This window comes from Trachinotus anak, unplaced genomic scaffold (genome assembly GCF_046630095.1).
Source record: "Trachinotus anak isolate AG129_WGS33_773 ecotype Australia unplaced genomic scaffold, CSIRO_AGI_Tana_v1 ptg000032l, whole genome shotgun sequence".
NCBI classification, from domain to species: domain Eukaryota; kingdom Metazoa; phylum Chordata; class Actinopteri; order Carangiformes; family Carangidae; genus Trachinotus; species Trachinotus anak.
The window spans coordinates 3,651,058-3,678,882 of record NW_027273883.1 but is presented as its reverse complement, the minus strand read 5'-3'; the positions used below and the strand labels follow the sequence as shown (position 1 = coordinate 3,678,882).

The 27,825-nt window shown below is 39.7% G+C and overlaps 2 protein-coding genes across 2 annotated transcripts in view; both read left to right on the top strand.

The window, feature by feature from the left end:
* syngap1b (synaptic Ras GTPase activating protein 1b) overlaps positions 1 to 4,673 on the top strand; it is a 145,213-nt gene extending 140,540 nt beyond the window's left edge. Inside the window, exon 23 of the mRNA XM_071468722.1 lies at positions 1,991 to 4,673. Within this exon, the coding sequence (XP_071324823.1) occupies positions 1,991 to 2,108 (118 nt within the window). The 3' untranslated portion in view covers positions 2,109 to 4,673. The remainder of the gene's footprint in view (positions 1 to 1,990) is intronic.
* Positions 4,674 to 7,667: 2,994 nt separating this feature from the next.
* On the top strand, positions 7,668 to 26,161 carry smg5 (SMG5 nonsense mediated mRNA decay factor). Its single transcript, XM_071470929.1, has 22 exons — positions 7,668 to 8,111; positions 8,434 to 8,532; positions 10,887 to 11,010; positions 12,129 to 12,285; positions 12,968 to 13,057; positions 13,420 to 13,509; positions 14,151 to 14,229; positions 14,324 to 14,449; positions 15,823 to 15,891; positions 16,332 to 16,564; positions 17,107 to 17,244; positions 17,736 to 18,659; positions 18,847 to 19,016; positions 19,109 to 19,184; positions 20,760 to 20,935; positions 21,909 to 22,067; positions 22,309 to 22,368; positions 22,645 to 22,804; positions 23,923 to 24,013; positions 24,143 to 24,217; positions 24,303 to 24,441; positions 24,750 to 26,161. Exons 1-22 carry the CDS (start codon positions 8,047 to 8,049, stop codon positions 24,831 to 24,833), a joined length of 3,384 nt encoding a protein of 1,127 aa, XP_071327030.1. The 5' UTR covers positions 7,668 to 8,046; the 3' UTR covers positions 24,834 to 26,161.
* Positions 26,162 to 27,825: the final 1,664 nt, after the last annotated feature.

Sequence of the window (27,825 nt, the reverse complement as noted above, 5' to 3'; positions counted from 1 at the left end):
ACTGAAAACAGATTCAAAGACACAAGATCAAGCATCGTAGAGGTCTGAGTGACGGAGGACGTTTTTGGGAACTTTTTTCTTTTTCAATCTAAGGGACTTCTTGTTTTTGGACTGAGCTCGTGCAATTTTTCTCTTCTCAATCTCAGAACCGATATGTGATAAACTGGTGCTAAACAGAAACAAATGGTGCCATTTTCCAAGTCAAATGTCTGTGTCTGCCATAGCACTGCCTCTTTCATGATTCACTCACTGTCTTTTCTCTCTCTCTCTCTCTCTCTCTCCTGCGATTTGTCTTTGACAGGACCTTATTTCCCCCAATATGTTCTGTATCTGTCTCTGTCTTTGTTCTTTGTGCATCCTGTTGTGTTTATATGTCTAATGGGGTTGTTGGGGTTTCCATATCTGTGTTTTTGAAACACCCTCCTCCAATCTCTGGTTTTATTTACAGTCAATAAAAGCAGCTCTCCAGCTCAAAAATTGATGGATCAGCAATTGAACATACTGCACAGGTTATTTCAGATTTGTGGAGACCAAGGCCTTAAGTGCTACTTTCAGTTTACACAAAACAAAATTAATTTTAAGATTGGATGAAAATACTCTGACTGAAATGGGTGAATGGAGTTTATATGTTTTTTTTCCTTCAGTTAAAAAATGTCATTGTGTTCATATACAGAAGATCAATAGTGCCATTATTAGTACTTTTCATTCAGAAAAAAACATTTTCAATAAGTTTTCTCTTACAACTTTCACCAAAACAAATTTTATGAGTGAATACAAATGCAAATTACAGATTGATAATTGTCCCCTTATGTTTTCAGTTTTGGGCATGTACTTCATTTTACCATGTTCTATTACAGTGAACTTTGCCAGAATCATTTTGTTAATTCTCAAATGTCAACCATTTAGATTTGCTAAGCTTGCCATTAAGTGCCTGGGATAAACATATTGAGCATCCTTTGGCCAGTAGACTAGCTAGTCATCAACCAAATGCACCTTAAAAGCCTTGCTTACGACACTGAGAATATATTATACCCCTGATGCTTAAAAAAATGTGAATACTTAAATACTTTTTTGTGTATTTACATAATTTGAAGTTTCAAAATGAAAAGAGTTGCAACTATTTCTGAACATTTTTGATAATAGAATTAAACCAAATTTGCAGTACATTTAGAGTAAACCATTTAATTTACAGTAAATTTAAAGAAATATGATTTGATGTCTTTTTGAGATTAAAACCTCAGTTGCTCCTGTGTCAAATAGTGAAAACACGAGTCTTTGAAATGTTTGTAACGTGTATCCATAATCCTTCATTTTGTGTATGAACTGTCTGTTGTAAGGTTTGTCTGGATGTGAATCTGTTTTTGTCTCTGTAGCCTCACACACTGGTGTCGCTCTGCAACAACTCAGCTTGTTTAAACGTGAAAGTTGAACCAAGAGGAGTTGAAGAGTTTCACTTCAGCTTTGTGTCAGCCATTTTTCTCTAAATTACTTACTTTGCAGTGTCAAAGGTCAAAATGGCCAATAGTACTTCACAGGCCAGTGCTAGTAGATTAGTTTAGATTAGATTCCTATTTACAGTGAATGTTTAACTGTTGAACCACCAAATGTTAATAATGCTAGCAGTCTTATGCAGGAAAAGATTGTCTTCTATTTAGACAGCTTGTAGGGCTACTTTTTTCTTGTGAAATTACTTGTGTGTGATGAATGTTGGATTTAAGGCGGGCTAGGTTTGAACATTAGTGTCTTCTCAGAGATGTGAGATAATCCGTGATTGAGAAATTAACATTGCTGTGAAAATACCTCAGTGACTCAGGTAAACAAGCAGTTGCCTCAGAGCTGAACACAAAAACTATAGAAAAGAGACGAGTCCAGCTTTGGAAAGACTGCCACCATGCAGATACTCGGTCAATAGCTATGCTTCAATAGCACCTGATCAAGCACCCTCCCCCGTTTCTTCTCTCTCTCTGTTTCCCTTTTTTTCTCCCCCTAGCCACTCTCAAAGCTTCATGGAGGACAATGTGGAACCTAATTGGCTGATGCACCATCGGCAGTCCACAGGGTGGCATGGCCAAATGTCCAGAGCCCTCTCTCGTGACGCGATTGGCTGACAAAGGGAGAACTTGGGGCATTGGTCCCATTCTCTTTGCTCAAAGGATGGTGCAGAGCCCCAGCGGACCATGTAAGGAAATGCTGGGTTTTTTTTTTTGGTTTTTTTTTTTTTTATCTTTACTTGGGCCCTCTCTCTCTGATTTGATAACAGGATCTTTTTAAAGTGTGCTTGACGCCTCGTGATTGGATCTACATTTTACTTTTAAAAGGTAGGCTGGACATATGTTAGCATTTGGTGGCCTGCCAAGCATGCAAAGAACAGCTATGCAGTCTGATCAATCAGCAGAACAGAGGAACACAAAGGCCAAGGAAGCTGTGATGCTCAAAATGAGAGAGAGGGGAGATGTATTGTGGGGTAAGATGTATTTCAAAGGTGCTTGACTTCTCTTAAAATTTCAGTCAAAGCTGATTTACTTTCAAAGCATTTATTTCGCTCTCTCTCTCTCTCTCTCTCTCTCTCTCTCTCTCTCTCTCTCTCGCTCTCTCTCTCTTTCTCGTAGTCTTTTCAAATTACCCTTTGATTCCTCTTCATCTATTCACTCTTTGTCTATCTAGGATTCTCAAAGCATTATTTAACCGCTTCCTTCTTACTCCACTTTAATCACACTTGATCTGTTTCTCGATTTATAGTTTTAGCTCTTCCGTTTGAATCTCTTTCAGACTTTGATTTTAAAGGAAACTAAATATGCACAGCCTAATACAACAAGTGAAACTGCTTCAGAGCAAAACTCTTGCTCCGATGAAGACTTTGAAAAAACCGGACAGAATGTTATTATTTATATTTCTATGATACTGCTTATTCTTACAATAGTATAAGAAAAAATCTTCATCAGAAATCTTCCGCAGCAGATATTTATTTCTTGATATAGATAGATGCCTCTATCTAATGGAAGTTCATAAATAATCCATTTTATATGAACCAAGTTTTCTTACTAAGACAATCTTGTGGAGAGAATACTTGCCCTAAAGGACTGTATGACGAAAGGGACAAACTTGTGTTTTACCTACTCCCCATACATCAGTTTGCACGTTGCTGTGACCTGTGCCCTCCTTCCTCTTGGTTATAATCATTCAACAAAAAAAAAAGAAAAAGCGGACGGAGGTTTTCCCGCCCAACAATCGCCATGGAGCTCTCCATTTACGGACGATGCGAACGTTGTTGGATAAGGACATTCTTACAGCTATTTTGTGTTCCACTTCGACTATCTGTCTGTAGAGGTTTAAACGAGCAGCGGATGAACTCTTGGTTTCAGTGTGGCCACATTACTGCAGTCAAATTGCTGTAAAACTCCCCATTTATTTCTACTGATGGACTCCACTGACACCAATCTGAGTTGAAATCCCTGCTATTCCCACTTGTGACTGAAATGAGGACAGAGAGAGAGATATGTTAGAGGTCCTGCTGAAACGAGTGAATGTGTTTGTATATAAGTGTGTGTTCTGGCTAAATCTTTGTGTATATACTGGATAAATGTGTATATATGGTATGTCTACGTGTATATACAGTTTGTTTGTATATGCAGAGTGTACAGTTATTTTTTCCTCTAATGTTTCTCTCTCTTTCTATGAATAGGTCTTCTCAAGTTACCAATACTGAGGCATGGAAAGGTTTTTAAATGTGCTGACAGCTATCAGAGGCACTTTCTGTGCAGACTTAGAAATATCAGCAAGGTCTGTCACTTATAGCTGCATTCTTGAAGCTCTCATACAAGAAGTAACTCACATAATCTTAAGCTTGCACTCATTTTCTGACCAACTAAAAAGCTTTTCTAAGTAGATTTGGGTGACCAAGCAATGTTTGTACATATATAGACTTAACACAATTTTTTTCCAGAAACCTCCATCTGCATTTCTTTAAAAAAATTCTCGACCTGTTTTTGAGTTATTGCGTATCTGACTTTCACTTTAGGTTCCTATGGTATATGTTTGCAACGGTTGTCATTCAGAGTTATATATTTATTCTGACAACCCTTATATATTTCTTGAAATTTTGTTCCCCAAATTCTGCCTCTCATGGAGCCTTCTAGCCTTTTATTAAGATGCGGTTAGACTGGCAAATCCTTCCATGAAAGTATTCTGTCATTACTTAACATTGCTTGTTTTTGTATAGGTCCTTACTAAATAAGTGTGCCTCCCCCCCTTATACTCTTACTAACCTTAGATCCATTAACTGCGCTGGTCACTCATATTCATACCCCTTGACAAGCCATAGCCCCCCTCCCCCAGAACTCCTCTATTGTTGTTTTGACAGGACAGACATTTGGGGATTTGTGTATATTAATGGAAGAGTGGTGTTGAAGAGTGTATTGCAGTTGTATATGGATTTGTTATGAATGTGGATATTCTGATCATTGAATTATTATTGTAATAATGATAATAATTATTGCCACTTTGATTTTGTTGATTAATTCCTTTAATGCGGTTGATGAAGATGCCATTGTTCCTTTTTTTTTTTTTTTTTTGTTTTCTTTGGAATACACCGGAATTTATATTTTTCGGGTGGGTGAATCTGGAGATAGAAATACGTAAATAAATTAATTAATAAACAAATAATTAAATTCTTACCTTGGTGTGGAAATGTGTGTTCTGTTTCTGCACTAGTTCGGGCAACTCTCAAAGAATCCATCCATCTATTTCAGATTGTCACCAAGTCCCATGAAAACACCAAAACCAACAATGAATTAAGCTTATTCCTCTCTACTGTTGTCCAAAAACTATTGAAACTCATCAGTGACTGCTGTAGTTTTTTGCGTTAGTCCTGCTGCTGTAAATACTCACTAGTGCACCAATTTATATTAATTAGCAGCAAAAAATAGTCCCTCAACAAATATACTATTTACTCCTGTTTGAGTAACATTTGCTAGAAAGAACCATCCCCTGTTTTGGGGAATAATATATCCTTTTCTTTTTAAAATAAAAACATTTATTTGTGACATGTTTTTAAAGATTTAAATCTTCAGGAGGAACCAAGAGGCTTGAGGCTGAGAGCCACACAGGGTTTGGGAAGTCAGACAGTATTGAGAGGCGGACTAACTCCCTGTTGGTTTGGGCCTTTTCGTGGGATTTGTTAACAACAACAAAAATATAACAAGAAGTAGAATATTTCAGGCCTTACCATTCAAAGTGTAGGAGACATGGTTTACTTTTAGTCTTGATGTACCGTTTGGTCATTTCCAACAGAGAATCTTAAAATCTCCATAAATGAGCAATTATTTTAGTCAGTGATTAACCTTTCAGTTGTTTTACCAGTTAACTAATAAATTGTTTAAAATGTCAGAAAATAGTGAAAAATACTCAGTGGAATTTTCCTGGAGCCTAAAGTGACATCTTTAAATTGCTTGTTTTGTCCAATAAACAGTCAAATCCCCAAAAATGTATCTTTTATGATCATATAAAATGGAACTAAACAGAAATTCTCATACTTTAAAGGGGCTGGAACCTGCAAATGTTTGCCGCATGTGCTTCAAATGACTGATGTATCATCAAAAATTGTTTTCAACTAACCATACTGTAAGTTGGTCAACTTACTGATTAATTGACTTAATGTTTCAGCATGACACTTAATATATAGGCTCACAGCATGCATCATGAATTGTATAAGAAACAAAACCAGCTATCAAGTCAAAAATTCTGAGTCATACAGCTGAATTCTTACTGAAAACAAATGCTATATCCTATGAATATAAAATTGAAGATTATTGAGCCTTTCTCCCACTGTTTCTTTTCATTTTCTAGATCTACAAGCTCATTCACTCCAATTTTGTTAGATCACAGGTAAGTGTGCGTGCCTTGTGGTTGCATCACAGTGCTTGCTCATCTGGGTTGTCCACATTTTTTTCTGCATGTCAGGACTGTGATTCTTGCCTTGGTGATCAGAGCAGACCATTTCCTCTCACTCTCAGCACCTTAGGTGCTGAGAGTGAGGATGGCAGGCAGGATCTGGGAGCCGGGGACTCAACTGAATATAGCAAGCTTGTAATTATCCTCATCCCCCTACACTTAATCGCCTGCAGTTCCTTAGTGGGTTGGCAACTCCTGAGTTTGGACAGAGCAGAAAAAATTTGCACAGTGTAGGAGCAATGGTTCATGCTGTGTAAACAGAACGGACAGAGCTAAGAGATCCACCTCAACCTGCTCCACACCTGAGCATCAAATATACCCATGTACTTATTATATTTGGTTACACTGAATGTCACAATGAAATTAACAATAATGCTTTCATTTGCCACATCAAACTAGGTACTTATCTAATAACATGCCAAAATTTGCACTTTTTAAAATGTATTTTTATTGGTATTACATTACTTTTACAATTCTAGGAAAAAAAAAAGTCACATATTGAACCACAATCTTAGTAGAACTGTGCTAATTAACTCACACCCTAATGACTCACACATTTCTATTTCCACAGTCAGGATATACATAAAAATACATAAAACTATGGAAGCAGGCATCTCACAAAATGCTGTTTCTCTGTGGCTTCAGCCCTGCATTAATATGGAAATTGAATAATCTGTGATCTTTATAGACCTCTGTTGGCAATCAAAGGAATTACAAGCGCAGAGTTTACAGTGACCATGGTCATTGTTTAATTAGGGCACAGGGACCTACAATTCTTATTAGTAAACACAATTCTGTCATCATTAGCAATCATAAACCAATTAAAGTAAAAGTCCTTCATTCACAGTTTTACTTAAGTAAAAGTACACAAGTACTGACATCAAAATACATTTGAAGTACCAAAAGTAAAATAACTCATTATGCAGATTGGTCGATTTCATAGTGATACATGTAGCTTATTGTATTATTTGTTAATAATTATCTTAATCTATAATATTACATCATAATTTATTTGTTGATTATATTTTGCATTAATAATCTGAATCTGCAAAGTAATACTAGAACTGATTGCTGTCAAATAATTTTAGTCTAGTAAAAAGTACAATATTTGCCTGGAAATGTAGTGGAGTAGAAGAAGTAGAAGGATTAAATAGCATAAAATGTAACTACACAAGTAAAGTACAAGCACAAGCTACTTTCAATCACGAGTATAATCAGGCAAAATAAAACTGGTTTGGGTGGCCCATAGGTGCACAGGGGCTTCAACAGATTTGTACACTATGAAATGAAGTCATAATGTGATCTGTAATAACTCCATGATTTGATTAATAGCTGGTGGGATAGTGTAAACTAAAGGCAAGTTCTAATAACATATTACACATACAAAGTTAGTGGTGGAAGCTTTTAATGTTGGAGGGAACATACGAGGCTTTGCTTACTGTAAATATAGAAATGTTCCAGAAAGAAAAATGTCTCCCTCTCTCAAAATATCAACTGAATGCATCATATTTTGTGCCACTGTCACAAATAACATGATTACAATAATTAATTGTGCTTTTAAATGTATTTTTGGTATTCGTCCGAAGACTATTTTCTTGTTTGTTTTTTTTTTTTAATTGTGCGACTAAGGCAGGTTTTTATTAAGATTTTCGGAAATGAGGGATTTGCAGATACATGGCAACCAACAATGTAATCTCGTAAATCTAATCTGTAGTCTCGCGATATTCAGGCGGTCACTGCCTGATAGGAATAATGGCCGCCTTCGTAGCAATGGCCGGAACAGGGAACAACACAAGAAGAATATCAGAGCGTTTTAGCTGACCAGGACGAGCGTAAATCACCGGGCACCCCCTCCTACCCGGGTTCAGAACGGATGGGTAGAGGGGGTCTTGCCAAAGGACACAAGAAACGAAAGAGACTCGGAGGGAAGGGGAGGAAAGCTAACGCTACTTTGATAGCTAGCGCTAGCTGGCTATCAACAGGATTGTCACTGCCGGGGAACAAACCCGAGTAGCCGTGACAACAGTGTGTCGAGGGTTGGAGGAAACGGCAGCTAAACGCTGGAGCGGGTGATCAAACAACCGGATAGTCGCTAATATGAGCGGACCAGGGCAGGACAGTGAACCAGAGGCGAAAGTCCTTCTCATCAAGCGGCTTTACAGGTAAGTTGGCGAGGCCGTTTTTCCAAGCTAACCAAGGTGCTAATTGAACGTTATTGTGCTAGCTAACTTAGCTCTTTATAAGAAATAGTCTATTTATTCTTCCATTGAGTAACATGTCAGGGCAGTAATGACTTAGCCTAACGCCCCTCCAAACTTGGCCGTGTAACTTAGGTAAATGTGCTGCATTTGTCACTGCTGTCTTTGTTATACAGAAATGAAACGGAAGGGATTTTGGTTGCTAGCGCCAGACATCCCTTATCGACCTGTAAATGTTTAGCCTTGATATTATGCTAATGCTGTCTTATGTCCTAACGCCTCCCAGGGCTGTGGTGGAGTCTGTGCACAAGCTGGATGTCATCATTGGCAGCAAAGCATCATACAGAGAGGTCTTCAAGCCGGAGAACATCAGCCTTCGCAACAAGTATGTCCAGCAGTATAGTAGCTTCCACAGTCTTGGTGTCGTCTGTCCAGTTGGTGTGAACATCTGCATCAGTTTAACCTCAAATCTCAGCCGTCTGTAGCTCACCTCCCGTTCAGTTATCTGGTGTGACTGACACTGTATCATGCTGTCTTTTCAGTTAAGTTCAGCAAACTGTGGCAAACTTGTTATTCTGTATCCATCTTGTGTCCAGTTCAGTTCTAGCCCCAGTTTGTTCCCCTCATTTATTACCATCCATCGGGGTCACAGGGGTAATAATTGGTTTCTCTAAAAGGTAATTAACCAATGATGTTTAAAAAACTCAGAGGGTCTTTTTAAAACACTAACAGATTTTTGTGATGATATTTTTGAGTCCATACAGACTTTTCTAATCACCTGGGAGAAATATATTTAACCTGTTTTCTAATGTTTAATTTGGAAACAGAGGTGCAACTTTAGGTACCAGTTAAAAATCTAATTTATCATTCAGTGGATGCAATATTTTTGCACCCAGATGGTTAGAAAATTCCTCAGGGATTGTAGAGGTGCCTTCAGAAGAACGTAAATACCTTCTGGATTTTTCAGACATCGCTGGTTAATTATTTTTAGAGATACTGATGGTTACTCTGTGATTCAAATATATGTTAATACATGTGGGACTAGTTCACATCTGGCTTTAGAATCCTTGTTTAATGTATTCACACGACCATTTGTGCTTATTTGATTCCATCTGTGAGAAACTGTGATTTCTACGAGACTTAACAAAAAGAACATACTATTTTTCCCATAGTCATACAACAAGAGAAGAGGATTGCAGTGCTTATTTGCATACTCAATTCAACAAACAGAAAGCTCAAAAGAGAAAGAGGAACTTGGAAGTAAATGTGAGAAACAAACATGATACCTGTCTACGCAGTCAGAGAGACAAGATGGTATCTCACCCTGTCCAGTGACTGTATTAAGAGTTTTATCAACCTATGTCAACCTAATCCTAAGCAACAAGCTGATTAAATAATTAAACAGCAAATACTTTGATACTGCAATAATTTTTTAATTTTTATTAAAGATGTCAGTTTCTCACGTTACAGCTTCTAACTGTGAAGATTTGCTGCTTTTCTTTTCTTTGTTGTCTGCAGTATAATGAATATCTTTGTTTTTTATACTGTTGGACAGTAAAATAAGAAATTTAAAAACATCACCTTGGGTATTTTTCAATAATTTCTTAAACAAAGCAATTATTTAGTTAATCAAGAAAATAATTGCCATATTAATGGATAATAACAGAATAATTGTTTGATGCCTCTGTATTTACACCACAATACAAGAGCATGCCTCCCTGAGCATCGACGAATGTGGCACATATGATCTGATTCCATTACACACTAATCAGATTCCCAATCACATAGTTTAGTGTGAGAGCTGTAGTCATGTACTTAACTTGCAGACAGGATAATTTGGCACCTCAGTGCAAGGTGAAGCTGATGTTATTTTTGATGATTATATTATCTTCTCTGACAGTGACGAATGGAAGAACTAAGCACAGGTGAAGAGATAATGAGAAGCACTGCATGTACTAGCCTAGCTGTACTCACATAATCTTGTCACTGGCTGCACACATGAAGTGAGGACTGAGATTTCACAATTTTCTGGCGAACAACTCAGACGCACAGACCATATGAGTCATAGAATGGAAAGGCAGGCTTATTAGTGATGCAACAAACATTTGTCTTTGTCCAATAGTACCAGAATTATCAGTTGTCACGGATGTAGTGTCTATAAAGCAGCGCTGCAGCTGATGATTATTTTCATTATTGATTAATCTGCTTTGTCTTTGAAATGTCAAACAAGTGTGGAAAAAGGAGCCGACGATGATGTGTTAAAATGGCTTGTGTCTGTCAGGCCAAGACATGAATATATGCTCGGCTGCCAGTTTATTAAAAACACCTAGCTAAAACAAAGACAGTCTAAAGCAACAGTCCTGTAATAAATCCTGGTGTGCCTAATAAACTGACAACTGAGTGTTTGTTTGGTCCACTGTCATATACAGTATGACACAGAGAAACAGCAAATCCTCACACATAAGAAACTGGAACTAGTAAAAGTTGGCACTTATCCATGAAAAATGATTAATTGATCAACAAAATAGTTGCCAGACAATTTTCTGTTTGTTCAAACTCTACTTTACAGGCAGTTTGTCAAAGCTTGAATGGCTACGTGCTATAATTTCTGTTCCTGCATAGCCCCACCTGTTCATGTGAAACTAGGATGATTCATTGGTCAACTTGTCAAACTGGTGACCCAACTACCTCCTTCACTTATGAAAGTGTGCATCTGTTTTTCTTTCTGCGTGTTTTCAGGCTGAGGGAGCTTTGTGTGAAACTGATGTTTCTGCACCCTGTCGACTATGGCCGTAAGGCTGAGGAGCTGCTCTGGAGGAAGGTTTACTACGAGGTCATCCAGGTCATCAAGACCAACAAGAAGGTAACTGGTCCTGCAGCTGTGGAAAACTGCTCTCTGCATGTGTTAGCAAACACTTTTCCACTTGTTAGCCAGCTTGTCACTCTGACTTCCACTTAAAGGTCAACTCTAACATGACATGTGATGTTTTGTGGTCACTAGCCCGTAAAATACCAAGAGCATGTGCATGTCATGCATGGGTTGTCCCAATGGAAATGAAACATCCACTTTGTTCTGCTATTGGACCGTTCTAGTAAAACCTTTATTACTGTTATAAAATATAGCCGGCTCATTTCTCAGCTGATTTGTTGTTTTAAAAATCTTCACAGCTTGTGTCAGACAAATGATATAATATGGAAACTGAACTTAGAAGGAATTATCACCTGACTCTGCAGCACCCCACACCTTTTACTGTTCAGGTTCTCACTTAGTGCTCTCATAGCATCTTTGTTTTTAGCAAAGAAGCTCTAAAAACCCACTCTACTCTGCCTGCTCAGCACCAAATGCAGACACAGTTAGCATCTTGCTAGTAAACATAGTGAAGCATTTAGCATTTAAAGAGCCAGATATTTCGGTCAGCTGTTGGCAAAGATGAAAAGGCGCCTCACATTCATCAGGTAAACACAACACAACTCCAAATGAATGCTAATGTTGCTTCATAACTAAGTGCTGGATGTGTAAGTAATCACCTGGTTGCTAACTGGGTTGCTAATGATATGTCAATGTATTCAAAACTTGTTTTTGCTGCCCTAAAATGGCCAGAAAAGAATTCAGGCATCATAGAAATTTTAGCACTTCAGTTTAGACATTTGTTGCATATATGTTGTCTTAATCACATGTTTAATGTAAGAAGTCTCTTCTTAAAACACAAATTCCTTGATTCTCTCATAATATAATCAGATTTGCCAGTTTAGTATTTTTTCCAGTGGTTGTATTTTTGAACTCTTTTCCTCTGCATTAAATGGACCTGAATTGCTTTTTTACGCTTTAGTATATTTTAGTTTTTCATGCTTGGGTGCCTTTTTGATGCACATTGTTAACTACAAAAGTCCTCCTAAGCGGTGTGTAAATAATTTTTATTATTGTTATTCTACCTCTTATGTCTCTGTTTTTCTCTTGTCTTTCTCTTTCCTCCACTGTAGCACATCCACAGTCGCAGTGCTTTGGAGTGTGCCTATCGCACACACCTGATCGCTGGTGTGGGTTTCTACCAGCACCTGCTGCTCTACATCCAGTCCCATTATCAGCTGGAGCTGCAGGACTGCATTGACTGGACCCACGTCACAGACCCACTGATCGGTCAGACACACACACACACACGCACACACACACACACGCACACACACACACACACACACACTCTTAGCTTTTTCTTTTACCATTTTTTGCACTGTTAAGGTTTTTTCTTTGTGAAATGCTTTACAAATTCCACTCAACATCCTGTGGTGTTGTGAGTATTTTGAAACTTGTAGATTTAATATCTAAACTGCACAAACTCTGAAGCATTCACTGGGTGAAAGTTAAACCTAATTTTATTTACTTATTTTTTAGTGTTATCACACCTTTGCATTCACACAAGGTGTCATGTGTCCATTGTCTGAATTCAGTATCAGATGTCATTGTTCCCCCTGCACTATGCAAAGTGGACAAACAGGGGCAGAAGTGTCTAGCCAGTCTCTTGTCAGCAAGGACAAACAGGCAAGTGTAGGGTCACAGTGCCACTGGATATCTGGGTCTTTAGAAATACCAAGGCCTAAATCCTGTCTTCGAGCACAAAGTATAATTGTATCTTATCAAAAAGTAGAGTAAATACACAGTTTCTTCTTGGCCACATAAAAGAAGGACCATTCGGGCTCTTCTCTGATTCCAAACCATGTGCTTTGCTTGTTCTGTTGCATAACTCCAAGTCATTCTGGGTAAGTGCATCAACTAAACACTTGAAATAGAAAAAAAAAATGTATTGTGTAATTGTTCCCTGCAGGCCGAAAGAAACCAGTGTCAGCCACCCCTAAGGAGATGGAGTGGGCGCAGATGGCCTGTCATCGCTGTCTGGTCTACCTTGGAGATCTAGGTAATAACACGATAATAGAATATGCAATTAATGAATCTCTTTAGCCAGATTGTAGAGGTGTGAGACAGCATGTGTGTGTAATTCAGCGTGGGAAGTTTTGGCTTAGCTATAGATTATAATTGGCACAGGGCTGTATGATTGGTTTAGACTTATGTGATACAGAGATTTTGGTTTTTTGATTTTACATGATTTAACTGAACATTGTAGAATTTTATGGAAATTGTGCATTTGTGTGTAAGAACTATTATCTCCATCACCTTACACTTTTCTGTTTAGATTTTAAAACCAAAAGCAACTGTTCTCGTTAATATTTGTTTTTCATATTTTAAAGTTGTGTATTTTTAATGCTCTTTCCTCTGCAGCCCGTTACCAGAATGAGCTTGCTGGAGTGGAGGCTGAGCAGCTGGCAGAGAGGTTTTACCATCAGGCCCTGTCTGTCATGCCGCATGTGGGTGAGTGGCTGTCATGAAAAATTCTCAACGCAGCAGTTTGCTCTTTCCTTTGTTGAGGAGAACCTAGTAAAGTTTGTGTTTTCTGCACTGGAAGAGTGACAGGAACATTTAGTTTCTAAACAGCTGTGGAACAAATTTTATTCAGATGTGATTCTTTGGGAAATGACAAAAACATTAAATTCATTTGTGCAATAGAAAAAGAAAGCATTTCAGGAGGACATTAATTATAAATGATTCTCTTTGTAATGTTATGTGTTTAAAATGTATAGTTTGACATTTTGACAGATATTTAATGCCAGTAAACCAATTTATGTTTATGATGTTGTCTGCATGCCTCAGTTTGAAGCCCCACTCTCTCTTAATACTCGTTCATAGTCAGTATCCACAAAGATCATATGTGGTACTGATTGATTCCAACTTCTGCTAAATCAAAATGGATACTTTGGTAAAAAGGATCATTACCACAGTGCTATTAAAGTTGTTTATGGTCTTGGCTTTTATCACAGCAAATTCTTGGCACATTGTTTTTATTTTTTACAGATTGAGCATTGAACATTAGCTAATGATTCTAGGTCCATGTCAAGCAGTTCTAAAAATAAATGTTAACTTGTTTACTCATGTTATCACCTGCCTGTCTGCAGGAATGCCTTTTAACCAACTGGGCACACTGGCAGGGAGCAAGTTCTACAATGTTGAAGCAACCTACTACTACCTACGCTGGTGAGGACTGTTTATGTGCCAATACAAAACATATTAGAAATGGAGCCAGATCTGATAAGTTCCAAGTCTCAACAGATATTTTATCTGTGCATAGCATCCAATCAGATGCCCCCTTTGAGGGTGCCTATGGCAACCTGAAACGCCTGTTTGACAAAGCTGCCAAGATGTACCACCAAGTGAAGAAGCAGGAAATGAAGAAGCTGTCTCCATCTCGGCAAAGGTGAGGAGGATGTGCTGCTTATAGATCATTTTAGTCTCTTGAGTGTTAATATTTTCTTGTTTTTCTTCTTGCATTTTTTAAACTCTTGTAGATTTTCTGTTAATTAAAATGCTCACTGGTATTTTGGTTCAAAGTAGCCCAAGTTTTTTTCATATAATTGAAATTTGATTTTCAGTCATCCTTAAATCACAAGCCCTTGCTGGAAAGCAGTGGTATCACTAATGGTGTTCACTGGCTGAAATAAACAGAATATTTTGACTTTACTCTCCTGACATCCCAGAGTAATTTTAATCCTGTTCCAATTGATATTCAGTGCTCTACGTAATTACCGACTTGTGTTTTCACATTTTGAATCACAAAGGCACTCTAACCATTGGTGGGATTATGCAGCATCTCACTGCAGATGGGATTAGCTGATTGATTATTCCTGTGGGGAAATTAGTTTGTTTAAGCAACAAATGTAACAGGATTCAGGGGGAATAAAAGATAATAAAACGTACACACACAAATGTAGATTGTAAAATAAGCAGGAGACTGTGCTTGGTGCTTCTGGAGGTATAGATGGATTTCTCTCATGTGGCTTTTCCCTGATGGTGTTCAAAAGCTTTCAAAGAAACTTGAATGGCTTTGCCAGTGAAGCTGCACTGTGACTTATGTTTGTTTATGAGTTTATTTAACATCAGGATTATTTAGATTAACATTGTGCATGGAGCAAATAAGATTAACAAATTCTTTGGCCACCAGGACAGAAAACACTGCAGTTTTGTTTCATTTACAGGACTAACACTTAACCAAGCCCTGGTGTGTTCATTATGAAAACTTTTTGAAGTCCAATGCAATCCAGTGCAACAACTCAGCCATTAGGTCTGTCTATACAGAGTTTGTTTATATTGACAGTCAGAAATGTGGAAATTCAAGTTTATGTTTATTACTGAGTCATAGTTAAAGGAGGTGCTGTACATTTGATACACAAGGGTGACGGGGTATTAGAAACAATTCAGAATTTAATGCAGTCATTACTACCTGTTACCTCAATGCTAAAACATAAAGTTGAATTAACACCTCTATGACAGTGTCAACAAAAACTGGACACTATCAGCATAATAAAAGTAGACTTTATGATAGAACAGTTCCATTTTATTACATTAGACTGCACAGATGAATGTAATAAAGAGAAGAGACGTGAGAGTGAATTTATTCTTCTCATCTAACTCTGAGCAAGAAACCAGTTAAGCATATTTCTAAAAATGTGTCTATTCCTCAGAAAACTGCTCAGAAGGCAAAGAATGGCATAGATGGTAAATAGATTTCTCAAGTTAAATATAATTTAAAGAATTGTCTGTAATCTATCATTTTCTACCATGTTGCTGCAGATCGAAAGATATTAAACGCCTCCTGGTGAGCTTTATGTACCTCCAGAGTCTGCTGCAGCCGAAGAACAGGTGAGTGACTGTCACTCATCTCCTGACTAGTATCACGCTGTTCATCCTCAACAAGTGCACTGTGGAAATAAACCTTTGTTTTAACTGTATTTTTTATCCTTAACCATTTTATGTTATGTCAAAACTGGATACACCAGTGAAATCAAAAATCAAATATTTGAATTTGTAAAGTATCAGCAGAGCTTAGCTTAGCTCTTCAAACAAACTGCCGACAGAATGTAAAAGTAGTTCATGGGCAGATGTGAAAGGCAGCAAAAATAAATACAAAATACAACCCGGTCAGCCTGTATTGTCCACTGAACCACTACATTGTTATCCTTGGGTTATTCATTGTTAAACTGTGTTTGTTTACCATGCTTTTATTTTATTTTATTTTATTTTTTCCAATGCCTCACGTTACATTTTCACCGTGTTGTTCCCCCTCCTGTGTCCCTGCGTAGTCTGTTGGAGACGGAGCTGACGTCACTCTGCCAGTCGGTGCTGGAGGACTTCAACCTGGTGCTGTTCTACCTGCCGCCTCCAGCACATGGTGGTGCTCACCACTCCCCAAGCGAGGAAGAGGAGGAGCAGCAGCAGCAGCACACTGACAGCTCCTGCCCTGTGCTGCCCGACACTCTCGTCTTCAAGATGGTGGTCACTTGTCTGATGGTGGTGCACAGCCTGAAGAGGGGAGGTTGGTGTTGGTTTGACATTAAGGCTGTCAGAACTGCGGTGGTTGTGTATTGGAAATGATTTAAATGATTTTTCATATTTATATTAATAACTTATTTATAACTTTAAAGCTGTAAACAAACAGTAGCTGTTATCTTTAAATGTCTATCAAAAGCTGTAATATCTTCAGACGGCCTCTAGATCTAGATCAGACACAAATTGAAATAATTAGTAGAAAAGGAAGAGAACTCCAGCCACTTAATTTTAGCTCTGAGTGGCTGTGCAGTTAACTAGCCAGAGGCCATCAGAAGAGGATCTGTGATGGATTGACTCCCAAACTGAAATTTGGACACTTGAAAAACTTTAAAAATTGAAATATAAATCTGATCTTATCTTTGATAACTTGTTGTTTTTAGCTCTACATGATTTATACCTCTCTGGGGGAAAAAGCTGCTTTGTAAAAAATGATTATCATCTAGAACTCTGTTGGTATAAAAGAAAAATACATATCTCATACAAATTATTCTACGTGCTCTAACAATTGTTGGTCCATTATGTCTTCAGGATCGAAGCAGTACAGTGCATCCATAGCTTTTACTCTGGCGCTGTTCTCCCACCTGGTGAACCACGTGAACATCCGGCTGCAGGCTGAGCTGGAGGAAACGGAGAGCCAGGTGCCTCCTCTTCACACCGACGCCACAGGTGAGAGAGGGAAAACCCTGTCTCCATATGTGGACAAGAAAATACACACAGTTGCAACTACAAGTTAGTTATGGAAAAAAATAAAAACCCCAGGTCAACCCAGCACAGGAAATCTCCCAGTGCCTGTGTCTGCTACGTAGATCAACGCGTCAATCCCAATTTGTTCTCATCAGCAACATCTTTTAGGATTAAAGTGGTGTTCTTTGTGGTTTCAAATCTTTTGGGAGAAGTACAGCAGGATGTGAAGTTTCTACCTTACTATAATGTATTTACTCACTTACATCTTAGGTCGGCTGGCTGTCGAGAGTAATTTACAGTTGAAAACATTTATTCACTCTGTCTGACATGCTCTTTTAGGAATAACCCAGTGGAGAATGTTTCATTTGTGATGTGAAATATCTTGTTAGAAGCAAAAGATTTCAGAGAAATGTCTTTCTCAATCAACCTGAATGAAAATAACAAAAACTATGAATGTTTCTTCCCTTGTCTAGATGACCTGGAGATGAAGGATTCGTCGGCTCCACCGACGGATCACTCTGATGAGAGGCCTCTGCAGAATGGTTCCCTGGAGCAAGAAGATGAGGAGGAGGAGGAGGCGAAGGATGAAGATGGCTGTGAAAGGGTTGGTGCCAAAAAGCAGAGCAGCGTGGAAGAACAGCGCAAGTTGGAAGAGGACAAACAGAGGCAGAAGAAGAAGTACACCCGCCTCTCTCGACTCCGCCGACGCCGCTGCGCCCGCAAGGACGGGCGAGGAGAGGATGAAAGCGACCTAAGCGAAGGCTTTGAGAGCGAAGAAGATGAGGACGATGATGAAGAGAAGAGGGGCCGCGCTGATTCGACAGGTGGCACCACAACAGGAACGGCCCTCAATCCGTCCTCTGTCAGGAAGGAGACCAAGAGAGACCCCCTGGGTGAGGAGGGCAGCTGGGGGAGTGGCTCAGAGGAAGAGGAGGAGGAAGGCGGAACAGCGTTTGATGTAGAGACCGACTCAGACATGAATAGCCAGGAGTCTCGCTCAGATTTGGAAGACATTGAGGACACGGAGAACTCAGACAACTTGGAGGGTCAGGCACGGGAGCATCAGGACGAAGAGGAAGATGAAGACCAAACCAAGGAAGAAGGAGGCGAGAGGGACGGTGACACCCCTCCCACCACCAACGGGCCCCTCATGCCCAGCGACTCCAGCATCAGCAGTAACCTCCAGGCCATGTCCTCGCAGCTCTTCCAGGCCAAGCGCTGCTTCCGCCTGGCACCGACCTTCAGTAACATGCTGTTGAGGCCTCAAGCCTCATCTTCCTCGGGTGTTCCCACCCCTACTGACGCTTCTGCTCCCCCCTCCCAAGAGACGCCTCCTCCTCCTGGGGACTCACCCTGTAACATGAACCCTGGTACTGCCAACGGAACCAATGAACATGGTAACGTGCTTTTTGCTTCAGTTTTCCAGTTTATCTCTGTTTTTGTTTCCTCTTTTCCATATTTTATGAAAGAAATGATCTTATTCATCTGTTCTGTCTTTAATTCTTTCACAAAGAGGTTAAGATACAACTGTTTAGAAATTAAAGTTGTTTTTCTGCTCAATTTTTGTTGCACCTTTGTCTCTAGACTTGGACTCTGATTCGGAGGGTAGCCAACACAGCGCTCAGTCAGTGCATAGTGAAAAAACCCTGTTAGAGAAGCTGGAGATCCTGACCAATCAGGGGTTGATCCAAGTGGTGAAGGTTTTTGTTGACTGGCTAAGGACCAACACTGACATTATCCTCATGTGTGCACAGGTGAGGTTTCAGCGCCTCCTGCTTTGACTATGAAACACTGACATCTTTTTGGAGTGTGTTTGGCCAACTGTAATCCACTGTTCTCTCTGCAGAGCTCTCAAAGTCTGTGGAACCGACTGTCTGTGCTGCTCAACCTGCTACCAGATGGCAGCAAAATGCTTGAGGCTGGTGAGTTACTGGTAATCTGCAGTGTATAGAGGTTTATACTTGTCACAACGGCAGTCAGAGTTTGAGGTTTATTTTAAATCTCTCACTTTTTTTTCTGAGATGCTCGCTCATATAATTGTTCCAAGTCAGATTCAGCAAACCTTCATAAAAATCGCTTGTTCCAGCTCAGTGAATGTCGCCTTTTCATGATCAGGGACATCAACAGTCAAAATCATAGCATATTTTGCAGCGTCTGTGGCGGTGTTAGGGTGACCTGAAAAAACTGTCACTGCAGCTGGTGATGTCATGTCATTGCAGAGCCGTACTGTGATAGAAGAACAGTACAATGAAATGGTGAAGAACGGCACAACAACTGAGAATATGTTCATTTTACACTGTCAGGTGTAACTGATGTTGTCCTGCACAGCAACTTACATGAAATGAAGACCCTGTTTCATATGTAGGAGTGAGAAGAGTTTACTTACAAATAGCAGCTACCAAACTGTTAAAGTTGTGATGCCAAAATATTCATGCCAAAAAATATATTTAAAAAAAATAAATGCCAAACCAGCCTGTGCAAAGGTTTCAGGCACTAAAGGTAAAGTAATGCTTTCAAAAATAATGTGATATGAAGTGCAGTAAACAGAAAGTAAATCAGCTAAATCATTATTTGGCTCGACCACCAGTTTTCCCACGTACACTTGCACACAGTTTTTCAACGTGCTTGACGGGAAGGTAGTTCCAAGCACCTTGGATTTAGGCCGTCTCCGTTCCTTCTATCTCTGCATGTAATCCCAGACGGACTCGATGATGTCATCGGGGGCCAGACCATCTGTTGCATTACTCCCTCTTGTTCTTGTTGCTGAAGATAATTCTTTGTGACTCTGGCTTTATGTTTGGTTTCATCATGCTGCAGAATGAATTCAGGACTGGCACAGTACTGTTCATCACAATGATGTGGAGAATATAATTTTTACATTTATTTAATTTTAACATTTAAATTCTGAAAGCACAGTTCCATAAGTCAAATGAGTCAGACAGACGTGGGACCACTCACACATTTTGTTTGTGAGAAAATTAGTAAGAGAAAATTGGTGAATGCCACAGATTCAGTGAAATCACTCTCACATGCCACTGAAGAACACATTTTTTTAATATGTGTGGTTGTTGCATGAAGCCTTTGTAAGTAAGTAATTAAAGTATCACAATTAATAAATGGTTTCCAATTTTCTTATGAAGAAATCAGTTTTTTCATTTAGTCTATTTTAGTAGAATAATGTATTTATGAAATTATCATACACATTTGTGTATAGTTTACTACTAAAAATTAAAAATCTTGTGTAAATAATGAATATTATTTCTTGATGCAGTTTAAAGTAATGATTTGATTTTTCATGTTAGCAGGTATCTTTTTATAACTTTAATTTCTTGCTCTGACCTCATCCTTGTACTGTTGACTCACTTTACAAATAGTGTTAATACTCAGCTCTCACACTGAATATTTGTCTCTGTGAGATTTCTTTTCTTTTCTATTTTATTGCAACTGTGCTCCGCATCTCCAGCTCATTTCTTTATTTATCCATGTGTGTACTGCAGAGCTGGGCCTGAACGCAGAGGTGACGGAGCTGTTAAATGAGTGTGAGCAACCCGGTTTGGTCCAGAGTCTGCTGCTGCCTGAGGATTTGGCTCTGCGACACCTGCCTGCTCTAAGTGTAGCTCACCGCCGCCTTGATTTCACTCACCGCAACCCTTCCCTCAGCCCCCTACAGGAGGTAAACTAATGCAAACACACAGACAAACACAGGATTATTCAGTGTGGATTGGGAAGACCGAAAAAGACAAATATTTGTACAAACTGTGCAAATGATCAGCTTATTGTTGTAGAAACATGAGGTGTTTTGATAGTTGCCTTTTTTCAGTGGGTCAGTATTTTCTGAAATGATAGCAACATATAGTAAACCACATGGACCACAGACTGGGCCCACTATTAAAAAAAAAACCTGTCTGGTCTCATGTTTTTTTTCTGGGCATCACAGAACAGTGTCAAATTCAGTCTTCCAATAGTTAATGAAATTTAAAGAAAATTTTGGCAAGATCAATCAAAATCTATTCTAATTTAAAAAAAACTCACACACTGCATAGTGCATTGAAGAGGTAACAAAACAGATCATAAGATTGCCACTATTATAAAACATTTTCATCTGTTCATTGAAGCCCTTACTCGGACCAGATCCTTCTTACTGGGATAAAAAATGTTGGTATCTGTTTCTCCTTTTGTTGACAAATCACACCGTTCTTCACTATCTGCAGTGCCAACATGAACTAACCAGCACGTCACCAAGTTCAGTGCACAAGTGTGTGGGGAAGAGAGGGGGGCAGCCCACAACACCGACACATTGTCACCTTATACAGTTGTCATGGCTAACATGTTAGCACACATTGCTGTTGTCGCTCATTTACACATCCAGCAGACACAGAACAACATTAGCAAGCTGCTAAATATGAATTATATTTGGCTGAGAACTGCTGCCTGCTGCGGCTGGAAATGATGCTGATGAGAGCAGTGAGGGGTGATAAGTCTCTGTGGGCTCATCACCATGGGATACACCTCTCTCATTACCTGTCATTTGACCCATTGTTCATAGAAAAATCTTAGCAAACCAGTGAAATATATATAGCATATTAAACCTTTAAAATATGAACTCTTTAAATCTTTAAAACGTTTTCTCCGTCTCTCTCCTCCAGTGTGTGGTGCGAGTTTGTTGCATTCGCAGTTTTGGCCACTTCCTAACAAATCTCCAAGGCAACGTTCTACACTTCAACCCGGAGGCGGGCATTTTCACCAGCATCAGCCAGTCCGAACAGGATAATCTGGTGCAGCAGGCCAAGGCCCAGTTCCGAATGGTGAGTGACATCTGAACTGAACAATGACCAGAACATCCACAGGGGGCTCCTTCTTTCAGTCAACTATCATTACTCTGTGGGAGACTTCAGCTGGTAAAAAACTGTGTTGCTGTTTAACTGTTGACCTCAATAACTGTGAAAAATGTGTAATGAATGACCCAGAACCAAACTGCTTTTTTTTTTTTCACTTTTACTGTCCTATTTAATGTTGACTGTCCTTTCTTTATCTGTGATTGTCCAGGCTGAAGAGGAGGCTCGCCGAAATCGCTTAATGAGGGATATGGCCCAGCTTCGACTACAGGTTTTTACATTATCACTCTGTCCTCTCACTGTTTACCCTGTCTGTGTTTGTCTGTGAAATCTGAGCAGCATAGACACAGCTGTGCACTGTCATCACAGTCATAAACCAGCCAACATCCGTCTGAATCTCACTAATACACGTCTGTTAGATGCAATAGGAACAGTACAGCAGCCCTCAGATGGTCATGTTATGTTTCTGTGACCATAAAACCCACATATATTTTATGTTAATCACACATCATCAGCTATTGGGTCTCTATTCGTCTGATCCTTGCAGTTGGAGGTGTCGCAGCTAGAGGGCAGCCTCCAGCAGCCCAAGGCCCAGTCGTCCATGTCTCCCTACCTGGTGCCAGACACAGCTGCTCTCTGCCAGCATCTGAACCTCATCCGACAGCTGGCCGGCAGCGGCTGCTTCATCATCATCATCCCACGGACAGGTCAGTGCACTGCCTCCTCCTTTGTCTGTCTTAAGCAGTAAGAGAGGACTATTCCTCTATTACTGCGCTAAAATTTCATTTCAGTATTATCGCACACTGTGATTGAAATCTGACACCAGCATTAACCAAACAGTGTTTACAGGGGTTTCTGCAGGTCTTCAAAAGTATTTAAAAGTATTAAATTGAATGTTCTCATAAAGGCCTCAGAGGGTGTTAGAAAGTCCTAAATTTAATAAATTTTATCATTTTCTGTTCTGTCATTTTCTTCTGTCACACAAAGTATTGTTATAAAATGTTTTTGTGTTTAATCACAGGTGGGAGACATTACATACCTCTAACCAAAAAGTGGGATTGTTGGGACAGTGGGTTGTGCAAATAGGGACAGTTCAGTCCTTTTTTGTTGTGTTTCACTCAAATCTGTCACAGTAGCTAAGACGTGCATCATCTCATAATGGGCAGGTTTTGATTTTAGCAAAAACTTTAATGAACTTGCACAAATTCATAATTTTGCAAGTGAGTAGTCTACTAATATTCTGCCACTGGTCCTGGTCCCACCCAGGTTTTTGATGTACTTCTGTCCATCTCAAACTTGTTGTGTTGTCACAGATAGATGCTTCTGTTTTAGTTTGGTGCAGAATAATTAATTTCTCCATACATTTGAATGATTGTGATTTTGTAAATTAGTTGTTTAAGTCATTTATCAAACAAATCATAACAAAATAGCAAATATTTCATATTCTCTATTTATATTTTCTATTTTTCACTATACTTTGACATTTAATAGACTAAACAATGAATTGATTGATAAAAAATAATGTACATTAATTTGTAATTGATTAGTTGCAGCTGTGTGGTTTGACGGCTTTGGTTTGAACACACATGATTCACATAATATACAGAGCTTCTGTAGAGCAATGAGACTGAATAGACAAGTCCAACGATGGTAAACATGCTAGATTGAACACATGGACATGGCAGTGACATAAAATCTCATTATTTTAACTAAAAGCTCAGCTTTAAACATAATGCCCTGTTCACAAAGTCACTCTCTGACTCACTGCCAGTCTGAGTCAGCCTGTTTGCTCAGGTACTTGACCCAGACTACTTCTGTGTTGTAGTAATTGATGGACTTGACAGACTGAAGAAGGAAAATGCCGGAGCAAGGGATGGCATCCGCTTCCTGGAGTCTGAATTTCGCAAAGGCAACAGGTGTGTATCTGTGGTACAAGTATAGTGACTGAGGAAGCTCCTCTCTGCTCAACCTTTTTGTTTCTTTTTTTTCCTCATAAAAAATCCCATATTTTAGAGGCTGATGTTGCTCATCACATTCTTCTACAGGTACATACGCTGCCAGAAGGAGTCGGGTCGAAGTTTTGAAAGAGATAAACTGAAACGGCAGGACATCGAAGCCTGGTAAAACCTTGCTGGCCTTCTGTTTGCTTTTCACCATTCTCATTGGATGACTTAGACTCTGACTGGTCCTCTTCTGTATCTGTAGGCATCTATACAAGATGGTGGACAGCTGTCGTCAGTTGACAGTCTCCCAGAACAACGGAGATGAAGATACAGCCGGCATGGTGACCATTCTTACCGGCCATCAAGTGGAAGAGCTTTGCACTCGCTCAGCAGCAATGAAGGTCAGTCACTCACTGTATTATACCGATTTGAACAAACGCTCAGAGCTGACATTAACCACCAAACCCAGAAGGGTTTAATGGACTTCAGCTGGACTGTGTTTGTCACTGCTCTGTCCCTGCTTTGTCATAGTTTACTACAACTTTATTTAAAGGTTCTGTTCAAGTATTTACACTTGAGCCATACAGATTCCTTTCTATTTCATTAGAGGTGTTGGAACAACATTTGTATTGGCTGTAATGACTGAAAGAATGTACTGAGTAAATATTGAGGAAATTTTGTTTTTCAACTGCCCCCCCCCCCTTGCCAGGCGGCGATGCAGGCAGCGGGCTCGGCAGGCATGGAGCTGAAGAACATCGTGGAGTTCTACCGTCAGTGGAAGGAGATCGGCTGAGAGGTCACAACGGGGGTAGCTGTCGGTGCTGCGAACAGCTGATCGATCACAACACTCGCTCCCTCTCTCTCTCTCCCACTCTTTTGCTCTGTGTGTATCTGCGTCTCCAAAGGCAAAAAAACAACTTAAAAGAAAGCTGCATCGAAGGAAAAGAGTTAAAGCTTAGAGGGCTGGAAAAGTAAATACAGTGGAGTAAAAAAAAAAATTAAAAAATAGAGAAATGCGGGCGAAATGGCGCTATAAGAAACAGCAGATCTCCCACTCCCAATCCTAAACATAAAGAGTGACCCCTGGTGGTCGGGGTGAGGAAACAGTGGGGGGATGCTACACAACTTTTAAGTGCCCCTGGTTCACACCTTAACCAGGAATACACTGTATATGTTAGCAAACGAGTACATACATGTCGAGAGAGAAACCGCACACACACACATAAAACACACTCGCGCTCAGATGAATCCATTTAGATATTTAGAGCAGTGGTTTGGATTTCTGTTTCCCCCTCCCCTTTCCCTTCAGTCTGTATTTGAGAAACAGGGTCAGGAATGTGCGAGTCTGGTAGGGCTGCGTCTTGTAAAGTGGAGGGTGTATGAAGACAGCTTCAAGATAGAGAAAACACACTCTATCCACCTGACACCCCGAGTCTTCCAGCCTTCAAAAACAAACCAGGGGTCTCGTAGCTCATAGGCTGGAAAGGTTGAGGAAGACAGATGTACACTTCTGCGGGATCGGTTTCTTTCCTATGTGGCTTTTTTTTTTTTTTTTTTTTTAATTTTATTTGGTTTTGTTATTCTTTATTTGCAGTGTACTTTTGTGACCAGTGACTTATGTATTGTGCTATCTCTGTATGAGAAAATGAAAAAAAACATGACAGGTGTCACCCTGTTGAAGATTTTAATTTGGATTTTATTTTTGTACCCAAATGATGTTGTTTATTTTGCTTTTTGTAAGCTAAATCTGAATGATATATGCAAGAATGTTTAAGGGAAAGGGAAAGGGTTGTTGTCGTCTGTTGATCCACTGAACAAATTCTTCAGATCTGAGGACTGTATAAGTCAGAATTTATTTATCAAGGTGTCGTGTTGGAGGGAGGAGGGAGGGAGAAGCTGATTAGCTTCGTGTTGTAGCTAGCCACCAAGGAGAGTTGGAAGAGAGAGGGCCAGCAGACTTTCCCTGAGGAATGTGGGTTGTGTTTGGACCCCTGTAAACTCCTAAAATGTATCCCATCTACATCACCATTTCCATAGTGACTGTCCCATCATGCACAGTGCAAAAGAAAACCAGTATATGTGTGTGGCCATGCATTGAACAATAAAAAGAAACTCATAAGATGCTGACTTCTGTCTTCTTATCACTTCTCTGTGCTGCTTGACCTCCAGGCGTCTCCTGTGGCTCTGGAGGGAGGGCGTGTTGCTCAGGTGAGACATGAAGTGAGATCCAAACAGTCCAGTTTGAGAGTGTGAAAGCTTCTCTAAAACACATCAGGGGTTAATAATACTCATGTTCTTACAGGTTGAAAGTTGTCACATTTGTGGAAAGTTATTTTTTGTTGGGACGATAATGAGATGAACCAAAATACTCAGTTCACACCACAGAGTAATCTACCATGAGTGTGTTCTTGCATTTGATTGGCCAGCGCAGTGCCGTGCCGGATGACATGCCGTAACATTTTTGCCAGACGACTTTGGTTTTTTTGGCATTGTGGCTTCTGGCTCCCTTCAAATGAATGAGGCGTTTTCTCCAGTTGGTCTGAACAAAGCCTAAAAGGATGGTCACATCACGTTTCTGTGCAACAACATTTCTCCAGCCTTGGCCCAGGAAAAGGAAGTGAAGTCACATTCTGATGCGGGCTAATAAATGATCAGACCAATCACAAATTATAAACAGTGTTTGAGAGCAGTGTGATTGTTTGTAGTCTGGTCCTGTGACGTAATAAAAATAGTGATGAAGCAAGCTGGAGTAAAACCTTTATGTTTTCCAACATTGCACAGCAGGATTTCTATTGGACAAACAAGAACATCAGCTCGGTCAAAGATGAACCAAATGACTGGGGCAGCTGGAGATCACAGCGACAGAGGACACGCTTGAATTTGTCATCACTTCAATCGAAGACACATTAGATTTCAGTCTAGATGGCTGATTATGGCAAACAAGTTATTTGAGTTAATATTTGCATCCCAGGAAATGTAATGTGACCACACATTAAGGCTGAAAAACAACCCCGATGATGTCACAAAGCCTCTTTTACCAAATGGGGGCGTGGACTGTGACAGACATGGGTGTTTATCAGGCATGGAGAGTCTAAAGATGCAACTGCATTATGGGAAAATTAGGCAGTAGTGAAGACTGACCCATGCTGGACACCAGAAGTCACAATATGTCGACCTCAGCTGCACTGATTCAATTTTGACCTTTTTTTTTTTTGTTGTTTTTTTTTTGAATGGATCTGTTGCAGCATGGCCACTTGACAAAAGTTAATATTCAGTGCCACAAACTCAAAAAGAAATGTGTTCTTAGCTGCCTGCATTTTCTATAAACCTTGCCGAAACAAAAATTTGCAGACTCAACATGTCAGGATTCAGATGAATGAAACAGATTAATCCTCAAGTCTGTGTACATGCAGCAGTGAAACAGAAAATGAAATAGTGGAAGTGAAATACAACAATAAATGACTGGACTCTGAACTTGCATAAGTCATTAATCAAGCTTACAGTGTCCTTACAGTGAACCTGAGTGGCCTCAACCCTCTCAACTCCCCAAGTCTTTTCAGACACCTGTCTCTGCCTCTTCTCTAAATCTAGGTCTCCATGTGCCATTCTCTCCTCTCCTTTTTTCCCCCTTCATCTCTTCTGTTCCTCTCTGTCCCAGGCCCCATGCCCATGCAGCCAGCCACCAGAATAACCAATCCCCTGTCAGCAGGGTCAGTGCCTCCCTAACAGGAGATGGTTGGCACTGGTGCTGGCCCGGTTTTTTCTTTTTTTTTTGCTGGGTAAGG